Here is a 12,334-nt window from a genome sequence, read left to right as displayed (position 1 = left end):
CATTCTCTCATTTAATTGATTAAAATTATTAATAATACTAATAATAATAATAATAATATTTAATCTAATCTAATCTAATACAAATAATAATAATATTTAATCTAATCTAATACAAATTCTTATTATTAATTCAATAACCTATTGTTAAACTAAAACTTCAATAGAATCTTAAATCCTAGCTAAACAAGTTTCGAAATTCATAATAATATTAATATGTTAGACTAAATATATTATTGATATATATAAAATATATTATTGATATATAACTAAAATTATTATCAATAATATTAATAATAGGTTTAGAATCAAATACAAAGATTCAAAAAATAAGAAGTCGTACAAATGATATCAAATAGATTCTGATTGACCTCATTCAACCGATATTAGAGCCGTCTTATCGAACTCTACGACATTAATTAATATGTACGAGTTGATGGGTTACATTTATATTAACTGATTTATGTCAATATGGTATGTAAATTTCTCTGTCTTCGTTTTGCATTTACAGGAAATATCTATATTATATAGTTTAAATTGTTCAACTCGTGTAACACATGGGGAACTAACCTAGTTATAATATAAAATAATCAACTTTTCTCCATCGTGAATTAAAAAAATAGTAGCCAAGTAGGCATCAATTTTCTTTATCAAAATCCCAAATTAAACACAAAATTTTCAAACTCTTTCGAAATTAGAAATCAGATCGCTACTTCCAATCACCGACCACAGGTAACCTCCACTCTTCCAGCCGGATCCAATGGCTCCGGCGACGGCGATACATTTAACACTACTTGCACTTTTCCTCACCGGCGCCACCGCATACACCAACCACACCGTCGGAGACAAAGCCGGCTGGCTTTTCGATCCAAACACCAACACATCCTCCGCTAATTACGCCTCCTGGAGCGCTAATCAAACCTTCGAACTCGGCGACTACTTAAGTAAGTACGACTTTCAATCGGTCAAAATCGATTCGATTTGTGTTCAATAGATTTCATTTGATGATCTGATTCGATTTCGATTAGGATTGCGATTTTGATTATTGTGAAGTTTTTTGGAGAAATACATTGATCTAAACTTGATTTAGGTTTTGATTTTGATATTGATTTGATGAATAATGTGTAGTATGCAACACGAACACGAATCAGACGGTTATTTTGACTTAAGCTTGAGTTTGAATTGGTCAAAATCGATTCGATCTGTTTGCAATATATTTCAATTCATGATCTGATCTGATTTGATTCCGATTCAGATCGTATAGATTTTGATTTTGATTTCGAATTTGAATTTGATTTTAATTTTGATTAACATGTAGTATTCAACACGAACACGAATCAGACGGTTATTTTAACCTACAACGAAACGACGTACCGTAGCTGCAGCACCGATAACTCATCAGATAGTGATACATTCAGTTACAGCTCAGGGAACCAGCAGTTCGGGCAGCCGTTGACCGTTGCGGTTCCGTTGACTATCGAAGGAGCAAACTACTTCTTCTCCGATGCTAGTGACGGTGTTCAGTGCCAGAACGGGATGGCGTTCGGGATCAACGTCACTCATGGCGTCGGACTTCCGCCGAGTCTTAATCAACCTCCGCCGCCGCCGTATGTTGAGCCTCCGGCGAACGGTGATGGAAGCCTTACGCCGCCGGTGAGTGATCAGCCAAGTGGCGCTGGATTAAGTGATGGTGTTAATGTGCGCCGGGTGGTATGTTACGTGCTCACATTTTGTGGAATATTTTGTTTGTTTTTAGTGTGAAAGAGGTAGTTGGTGTATTTTCGTGGGGTCGAGTTCAGTGTTGAAAAATGTTTTTTTTGAGGTGATAGAATTACAGAAAAACTCCATTGATGGGGTTAGGTTATAATTATTTAAACTTTTGTGGTTAGATTTATATTTATAAATATCTTAATCTTTATTTTACTTTAAAAAATGTGGTAAAATTTAATTTATAATGAATGATGGTTATGGTTGTTCACTAGCCGAGCTTAGGGGTAAAGCTCGAGCTTGGTTTGATAAACTGAGCCGGCTTGGCTTGGTTTGGAATTGAAAACGGGCGGAAAATCTAAGCTAGGCTGGAATTTAAAAAATATAACATATGCTATCAGAACTGAATTGTCTTAAGTTGTATCCAATAGTTTAAAAAATATGAAAAATAAGTTCAAGTCAAAATCAAATTCAATCAAAAAACAAAATATGTTTTAAATTTTAACAAAATACAATAAGTTTATTAGCATTCTAATTAACCCACAAGTTTAACATAGATATCCAATGACACACCTAATTACCTAAATACCGGCAAATAGTAACCAAAATTTTTATAATATATTATAGGTAAAGGATCCTGTAAAAAAGGCCTAAATTGTGAGAAAGGTGAGAAAGAATCTCAGTCATTAGATCGTTCCATATTAATTTTATTAGATCAAGGTTATATTAGTAATTATACAAACAAACCTAATTAAGGATCAATCTTTGTAACCGATTTTTCTGAGTTTTTTAAGGGAATTCGATTTTTGAATATTTTATCAGATCATCTAAATCTTTAAATCATCTCGATCTCTTAATCATTATAAATTCGATTTCAATTTCTTATTTTTGATCACGCATACAGACTGAATTACGCATACAATCGTTAATCTGGTTCATACTTTCTTTCTTCATGGAGAACGACGATCAAGGTATTTATGTATCTTTTATTCGTAGCTTATTTATGTAATTGTAATCAATATTCAATTACAATCATCTGTTTAATTGTAATTGTCAATTTTTCAATCATCTGTTTTTTTTATTGGAATTCTCATGAACACCGGTTATAACTCTGTATGGTGTGTTTTATACGTGCATGGTGTTTTTATGTATGTTATCGAAGTTGAAGCTGGTATGTGTTCTTTATACGTGCATGGTGTTTTCCTTTGGATGTTCCTTACAGGGTTTTTATAAGTACATGGTGTGTTTTCATATAAATAGAGGCTGGTTTGTTATAACAGTTGTTTGTGGTGTTATTTTAAACATAGTATGTTGTATTGTGTTTTTTACTGTAGAATCATTCAGTTGATGATGAGTCATGGTGTTTTGATATAAGCAGAGGGTGTTTTTTTATACGTACATGGTGTTGTTTCGTATAAGTAGATGGTGTTTTTTTTATACGTACATGGTGTTTTTTCGTATAAGTAGAGGGTGTTTTTTCATAACAGTGTTTTTGTGGTGTTATTTCATACGTATTATGTTGTATTGTTTTTTTACTGTAGAATTATTTTCGCAGGATTTCAAACCTATCAGCCGGTTGGAAAACTACAACTGTCTCCAAACTCCGGTAAGAAGACTTATTTACCGGAGGTCGATGAATCGCTTAAGCCGAGGGATAAGATGACCTTTGACACAGTGAACAACGCATTTCTCTTTTATCAGAAGTATGCAATGGCTTCAGGCTTCACTGCCAGGAAGTCTACTCAATACACACATCATGGTGTTATAAAATCTAAATGGTTTGTTTGCTCAAAGGAGGGGACTAAACCTTTTAATGCGATCGATACATCTAAAAAGATCGACACCTCAAATAATGGGTCAAAGAGGAAATCTGTTCGACGTGTTCCTTCTATAAGGACTGGGTGCAAAGCACGTATGTGTATAAAGTTAATGCCTTCGAATCTATACGAGGTATCTTCTTTCAATGAGGCACATAATCATTTTTTTGTTGCTGAGGAAGATAGGCATCTACTCCCCTCTAACCGAGGTATGAACTATATGCAAGAGCAAGCCGTTAACGCGTTGAGTGTAACAACTCTCACTAAAAATAATATTTAGTATGATAATAAGGAAACCCTAATTGAGACACCCAAGTAATTTTACATAAACCCTAAAATTTCCAGAACAATCGGAATCAGGATCAGGACCCCTAAAACTCAAAGGGGGTAAACCCTAGCTAACGATTATCAACATAAAACGTTGTCTAATTCTTATTGGTCAAAATCATCAAGTCAGCAAGGCTAGTCCCGAACCTAGGCAGCCTATAAATAGAGTGCTTCCCTTACGGACCGTAAGGGATATGGCTTACGGTCTGTAAGCGTGCCAAATTTCGTGTATAAATAGCAGACATTGGCATTCGATTTCTGCTGTTCAAACGACGTTCAATTTCTCAATTGACGTCGAGTTATTCACTGTACAACACACAAATCACTAATTAGTGTAGCGGGGTGCTGCTACGATGCCGGGTATTAACTCGATCGTTGTTCAATTCTTTTCTTTCCGTCAGCTTTTATTTTTGTAAATAATAGCTCGGGATTTTGCCCTCTAAATCCCTAAACTCTGCCCGTTATTAGGGTAATAACTCTAATCACTGGTACGATACTTTATTCGATCGATTATAACTATCCAACGATTGTCTGAGTGCTGCTCAAATTGAGTTATACTTTGTTATTCATCGTGATTTCGACTTGAATGTTTGAGTGCTGTCCGAACTCGGGCTATACTCTGTCATTTGTTGTGAATCCGCTGAATTGTTAAGTATTGCACTTGTAAATCGTTGTGAGGGTTCTATCTCGTGATTATCGTTAAAGTTGAATTGAGTTAATACACTAATACGAGTTCCATTGTGTCTAGAAATTAGAACTCGTAATCAGGAAACTGCTAGAATACTTAATAGTTAAATAAACTTAGCAGTTAAGTTGGCTGAGTAGATTAATTAATCTGTTAATTAAATTAAGTATGATTAATTAATTAGTTAATCAAGATTAATTAAGTTAATCCAGACTAATTAAGCTAAACTAGATTAATTAAGCTAAGTACAATTAATTAATATTAAGCAGGATTCATTAATCAGCTAAACAAGATTTATTAAACACCTAAATAAATAAATATACATATATATAATAGATAATATCAAAGGAAGGTGCTAAGAGGGTGTAAGAGGATAGATATAAGTGAATAGGAAGTTTCCTAGAAGATGCATAAGTAACTTCCTAGAAAAGCTATAGGAAACTTTCTAGAACTTTCATACTTCTTGCCTATAAATAGGAAGCTTAGGAATTCATTTCCTTTGTTCATTTCTTTCTTCTTTTCTCTATACGTTGGTGTTCTAACCAATAATCACCGATGCGATGCTCTGTCCGATTGATTCATGAACCATCCAACGAATACCGAAGTGCTGTGCTTTGTGAATTTCGTTAAACGGATGCCAAAGTATTATACTTTGAGAGTTTGTTAAATGGATGCCAAAGTACTATACTTTGTGATTTCGGTAAACGGAATCCAAAGTGTTACACTTTGTGAAATTCGTTAAGGTTCGAATCTCGTGACTACCGTTAAGGTTTGATTTGGGTTTTACACAAATACGTATTCCATTCTGTTAAACTATATGTTTAACTACCAAGAATACTCCCAACTACACACTCACAATCAAACAAACTATTAAATCATCAGAAGATCCAGAATAATAAAATGCATGCTTAATTATTGGAAGAAATAGAATCAAGAAGCTTGTTAACTCAATCTTGCATGCTTATAAAGTGAGTCATTCCTCTTTTATAAACTCTTTTCTCACAGTTTGTGAGTCAACTGTTTTACAAAACTCCAAGTTATTTTCAAAGTTATAATTACAGTGATTAAGTCTATGTAATCACCAAGTTACAGCCGGTATGTGGGGTTTTGTATACATTACTTATTTCCCGTCACACTTGGACAAATGGGTGGCCAAGGGGTGATCTGACCACAGTCACAGACACCATTGGACAAATGGGCTAGCCAATGGATGGTCGAGTGACAAATACTGTGGGTAGTTGGTTTGATATCAGAAACATTGTAATTCCCCTTAATACTGTAGATTATAACAAATGTGTCGTTTTCAGTAAAATGAATGATTCACTCAGTATTTCCCGCTGACAAAACCTTTTTAAAACACGTTTCAGGTAATTACAGTAGATTGGCGTAAGGATTGGATCCGGCACTGAAAGGACTTCAAGAAGTGGCTTATTTTATTAATTAAATCAAATTAAGAAATATTATTTTTATTAAAAGCTACCTTTGTAAAACATGGAATTTATTCCATCTATTTAAATAAAATCCGGTGTTTCTAAACTCTGATATTTTTCCTAACTCACGGTCCTGATGAGATTTCCGCTGCAATGTTTTTCAAAATAATCACCGGTACCACTGGACTGCTCACGGCACTGATTCCGGCCAGGATGGGGTCGGGGGTCGTGACAGTAAAGGTGGTATCAGAGCTAAGCCACTGCTTTAAGCCTATAAGTGTTGTGATAATAATACTTAAGCTTAAATAAAAAGAGTTAGGAAATTACTGTTAAATGGTAGCACAGCCGATAGCAGTTAGACTTGAACATAAGAAAATATGCCTTAGTATAAGCTAAGCCACTTGTTTACGCAATTAGGTGTTATAATAATACCTAAGTTTAAACGAAGAATTAGAAACTTAATATTATCTGATAGCACTCTGAATAATATTTAGACTTGAACTTAAGAATTTTGCCTTAATATAAGCTTCAAGATAAAATTACTTGTATAAGTATAATGTAATGGATAGTGATATGCTATAAGAATGATGGTTAGCAGGTAATAGCACTTAATTGCTATTAATTCTTGCTTATTGATATTACTTGGTTTAGAATAAAGATATGTTATGGAAATATAAATTTCCTTGATTCTGGATAAAAGCCCTAATAAAAGAGGCACCTTTAAAATCTTGAAAAGATACTATTTATGGGAAATAGAAAATTTTCTCCGGCAAAAACTGGGTATAGAGTAGCAGACTCACCAGTTTGTCCGGATATACTGAGATTACCTCTCCGGCAAGTACCGGGTAAGACGGGGTATATGATATGTCAAACGAGTGATAAGATTTCCCTAAATAATATCTTGACCGGATTTCTGACTGGTCCTTGGAAATATGAATCTGATAAATACATTGACTCTATAAAGGATATGTATATTACCGCATTTGAAATATGTGATTATATAGATATGTATATCTATAAGGAAATCCAAAAACTATAAGGATTAACAATTTAGAATAAAGCACAAGCATATGTGTCTAGATTTTTATCAAGAATCTCTTTTCCGATATCAAACATTATTTCGTTTGATCATCTACCTCGTAACTCGATCGACAATAATGATAAATGGAAAACCCATTAGGTTGGGATACCATCAAAAATATAAAGAATTACCAATGCGTTACCATAAATTATTAATGCCATAAATTATGAACGCAAATAAGAAGCATATAAAGTTGTGCTAATGCACAAGAAAACACATGAAACCTAAAATTTCACGTCCACAAGACATCAAAGTGTATCACATACAAATTCCAAGGCAAGACCTTTGAAAAATATAAATTTGGGCACGATGATACTAATACTAAATTCCGTCAGTAAAAGAACTCCTAATCAAAAAACGGCACTTTGCCACCTGATCTTACAAACGATCAAAATATCGCTGAGGTACGTTGGAATAATATTTCACAACCATCGGTACACAGTCAAATCATTGGCACTACAAAAGAAGTCATCTACCTTTGCAAATCACCTATTTCATTTCATTTCATTCGACGTTCTTTGGTAATGTCACTTAACAAAGGTTATCACACGAAATTCCAGATAAAGTTCTTATATTTCTTTCGGTACAATTCTGACTTCTGCCTATAAATAAGTTGACTTTCGTGTTTCTACTTCTTTTAATGGTCATCATACCATAAAGATTTCTTTCATAGTAGCAAATATTAATCTATTTCATTTCTTGGTAAATCTATACCGTACACATGCACTGTTTGTTGTACATGTGGTTCATTTGAGTTACGAAAACCATAGGAAGGCTTCATTCCAATTTATTGTTTTATCAAAAGTTCAAATCTCATTTTGCTATACTTGATCTTTGCATTGTAAACCGCGTTTTACAAAGCGATAACTCTTTAATATCGAATCAATGAATTTTTTTGAAAAACTCGATTTTCTTTTGAAGGGTATACATGGTTTCTGTTATGATCATGTCCGAACTTCCTTATTAAAACTCGTTTTATCCAAACCCAGTTAACTTGCTCGCAATACGTATTCAATTCGAAGTCCCATATGATGGATTGAAACCATCATATTCAAAATAGTCCCAACCAGCACTTCAATTCTCTTGAACCATAACATGCTTGTTTAGTCCTCGAAATTCATCAAAATCATTTCTTTGATCACGATCACTTTGTGACGACATTTTCACAAATTTGAAGATTGCGCTAATCTAGGATCTAATTATTTATTTATTTATATTGAATCCGCTTTGTTGATTTATTTTATAAAAGCAATCTTAACACAATTGTGTGCTAAGATAATGATCCACCATTTCATGTCCTAATTCCGTAGTCCTTACAACCTCAATCGAGCCTTTCGTGATATTTCTTACCTTATCATCATTGATCGAAAAACATTATATAAACTTAATTGATTATATATAGAAACTTACAATATAGTATTCCTGTATTAATTTTTTTTTGATAAAACCATTAAGGTAAAGAATTTATATTTTTACGTATAAAATTTTGTTTGAAGTATATTCTCATTTAAGTTTATGCATTTATTATTGGCAATTAATATTAGTTTTATTAGTAGTAATAATATATTAAATAGTAATAGTGTTAGTATTATTTTTAGATACTAGAGTTATTATCAGGGGCATGTATTGAATAGCCTAGCCTTAGTTAGGCATGGACTGGCCACCTATGCTTAAACAAGGCAGCACTAACCAATATTCAACCATGATAATAACTATTTAATGTATATAAATTAAGTCATCATATTTATTTAATAAATTTCAATTATATATAAAATATTTTTATAATATATATATATAGAAATATATATACTTTGTACTATAAAGAGAAGACATATTAAAGGGACGAATAAAATTATCTAAATAATTGTCTAAGTATTCATGAACAAGACATATTATAAATAAATGTTCATGTTGATTAATATTTCACAACCATTAAATACTTATAGAAATATTCTTTTATATATATTAAAATATCAAATGTTATTTACGCAAGCCAATATTTAAGTATGCTTGATATTAAAATAAACATTTTCATGTTTTCATTTCATTTTGAACCTGTCAATCTTAAGTCTTCCTTAGGTACCAATTAAGTAAGTTTTCTTCTGATAAAAATTTTATTAATTCCAAAAAGTTCTTCACATTCATTTTAAAAATCTATAGATCATATATCTTTTGGCTTAAACATAATCACCTTGGAAACTATATCATTTCATCGGAATGTCTCATCTTTTGAAATATGCAGATTCGCTTATTTGAAACTCTCAGTTAAATTCGAAAACGGTAAATTTATTATTAAGTTCTTTCAATCATAACAATACCTTGCAGTATCCATATACATTTATAGCCTGTGCTAATATTAAACCCTATTCATACGCCATTCGTTTGATTTATCATATTCTTGGTACAATTATGTACTCCGATTACGAAACACTAAATTCTATTGTCCAGTACCATCTAAGTAAACAATGTTGATTTTCGGATAATCATTAACAAATCATTTTCCATACTCCCATTCACAAATAGATATTTATCAATTCGGAATCTTCCTCAATTGATCAAAGTAAGTTCATTTCGGATATTGAATCCAGTTGTTCCTATAAATCATTTTTTTCATACCCCTCAAAATATCTTTTGATTCCATTCCACGATACATTGCTCCTCTTAAATAAAAGAAGAAACATAACCCCAAGAAAATATCTTAGTCCAAATCTCGAGGACGAGATTTTTATTAAGGTGGGGAGGATGTAACAACTCTCACTAAAAATAATATTTAGTATGATAATAAGGAAACCCTAATTGAGACACCCAAGTAATTTTACATAAACCCTAAAATTTCCAGAACAATCGGAATCAGGATCAGGACCCCTAAAACTCAAAGGGGGTAAACCCTAGCTAACGATTATCAACATAAAACTTTGTCTAATACTTATTGGTCAAAATCATCAAGTCAGCAAGGCTAGTCCCGAACCTAGGCAGCCTATAAATAGAGTGCTTCCCTTACGGACCGTAAGGGATATGGCTTACGGTCCGTAAGCGTGCCAAATTTCGTGTATAAATAGCAGACATTGGCATTCGATTTCTGCTGTTCAAACGACGTTCAATTTCTCAATTGACGTCGAGTTATTCACTGTACAACACACAAATCACTAATTAGTGTAGCGGGGTGCTGCTACGATGCCGGGTATTAACTCGATCGCTGTTCAATTCTTTTCTTTCCGTCAGCTTTTATTTTTGTAAATAATAGCTCGGGATTTTGCCCTCTAAATCCCTAAACTCTGCCCGTTATTAGGGTAATAACTCTAATCACTGGTACGATACTTTATTCGATCGATTATAACTATCCAACGATTGTCTGAGTGCTGCTCAAATTGAGTTATACTTTGTTATTCATCGTGATTTCGACTTGAATGTTTGAGTACTGTCCGAACTCGGGCTATACTCTGTCATTTGTTGTGAATCCGCTGAATTGTTAAGTATTGCACTTGTAAATCGTTGTGAGGGTTCTATCTCGTGATTATCGTTAAAGTTGAATTGAGTTAATACACTAATACGAGTTCCATTGTGTCTAGAAATTAGAACTCGTAATCAGGAAACTGCTAGAATACTTAATAGTTAAATAAACTTAGCAGTTAAGTTAGCTGACGTCACACCCCAACCAATGGCGGAAACATCGGGATGAGACGAAGTGTGAAGATTGCTAGAGTCATCATAACGCTATTTGTGACAATATTTAATAAACCGATTTCATTTCATAATTCTTTTGTCAACATTACAAAGAAATCAAATAACATCAAGTTCAAAGGAAATACAATACAACATAATCAACATTGATACAACGATTAAACCTAAACGTCTATATGTGTATCTAGGCATCAACGCTACTTCATTTCATAGCATCATCGTCCTCAACCTGTAACATGTTTAAAATAATGTTCAATGCAAAAGCAAAGGCGAGTATACAAGTTTGGTACATACATAGCATAAGATAAAAGTGTGAACAATCCCTCATAGCAAGCATGCGATTCAAGATAAACATTAAATATGGCATGTGTCTAACATATCAAACCAAGAAAACGCAACTTGCTCATGACATAACCAAAGTTTCAGTAGAGGCGGGTCGTTAATCCTATAGCGCTACATATGTCAAGGTTTGGCTCGTACGAAGTTAATGATAAGTTCTACACATAAGAATCACCCAAATTTAAAGTATCAAGCCATCACATATACAAGCATGTTATAGGAATGTTCATGTGTTTAGACAAAAGTTCATGTGTAAGTTTCAATAGGTAAACATGTTACACCCCAAAAGTGATAAAAGTAAAAAGGGGGAATACGAGTATACTCACAAAGTTTGCATATGTTTTCCGATTATCCAATTGTTGACGAGTAGAGATTTAGAGTCCGAATGTATAAGGGTTAAAGTTTAAGTATGTTTAGAGTCGAGATTCGGTGTTTAAAACAATATAAAAATAAGATATGAGAATAACATGGAAAATAATCATTTAGTACATATGATGCTTGTTCTTGACACTAGGAAACTCGAAGGAGTTTAGATGTTTTCATGGAACAAGGTTCCATTAGAATCGTGACAAGTTATCATAGTCTAGGATGATGTAATCTAGTACCCCGACATATGAACACTAGTTCATCATCAAAGATTCGATTATTCGAATAATATATTTAGGTTATATAATATATGTCCAATAGTTCAAGCATGAGGTAGAAGATTAAAATCTTTATTTTGGTACCTCTAAATGTCATAGAAGTCATGTAGGAGGTAGGAAGATCAAGTCTTCCATTTAGGCACCTCTATGTGTTCACCACTACACTTGATGTAAAAAAAACAACCAAGGAGGGTCATGAACATACAATAAAGAATAAGAAATATACACACTAACTAAGAGAAATCATCAAATCATGTGAGGATTGTATGTTTGGACAACCCAAGTTGTTCCATAATCACTCATGTATCAAAGACAAAGTTTGACATGGCTTGTGGGTTAAAAACCCTAAACAAAACACCAAGTTTATGAGGTTTAATCCTCTGATTTTAAATGTCTCAACCTTGTTTTTAAGCTTAACCAACCATGGGATAAGTTGTAAGCATTAGGACATAGGTATGAGATGTGTTGGACACAAGTTGCATAGGTTTAAACAAGTTTTTGATGAACATAAAAACAAACAGAAAGTTTATGGACTATTTCGGGGCATTTCCAGGTCTGATTTCTCCAAGGAGAAGTCTAGGAATCGAACCCCATGATTATACAAGCAAGTAGGAAAAAGAATCGAG

At 33.1% G+C, this 12,334-nt stretch overlaps 1 protein-coding gene across 1 annotated transcript; it reads left to right on the top strand.

Moving 5' to 3' along the window:
- The first annotated feature begins 646 nt into the window (after nt 1–646).
- LOC110917216 (cucumber peeling cupredoxin) lies at nt 647–1,891 on the top strand. Its single transcript, XM_022161810.2, has 2 exons — nt 647–941; nt 1,316–1,891. Exons 1-2 carry the CDS (start codon nt 758–760, stop codon nt 1,756–1,758), a joined length of 627 nt encoding a protein of 208 aa, XP_022017502.1. The 5' UTR covers nt 647–757; the 3' UTR covers nt 1,759–1,891.
- Nucleotides 1,892–12,334: the final 10,443 nt, after the last annotated feature.

This window comes from Helianthus annuus, chromosome 16 (assembly GCF_002127325.2).
Source record: "Helianthus annuus cultivar XRQ/B chromosome 16, HanXRQr2.0-SUNRISE, whole genome shotgun sequence".
Classification (NCBI taxonomy): Eukaryota; Viridiplantae; Streptophyta; class Magnoliopsida; order Asterales; family Asteraceae; genus Helianthus; species Helianthus annuus.
Note: the sequence above shows the minus strand (reverse complement) of the source record. Positions and strands in the feature narration are given on the sequence as shown.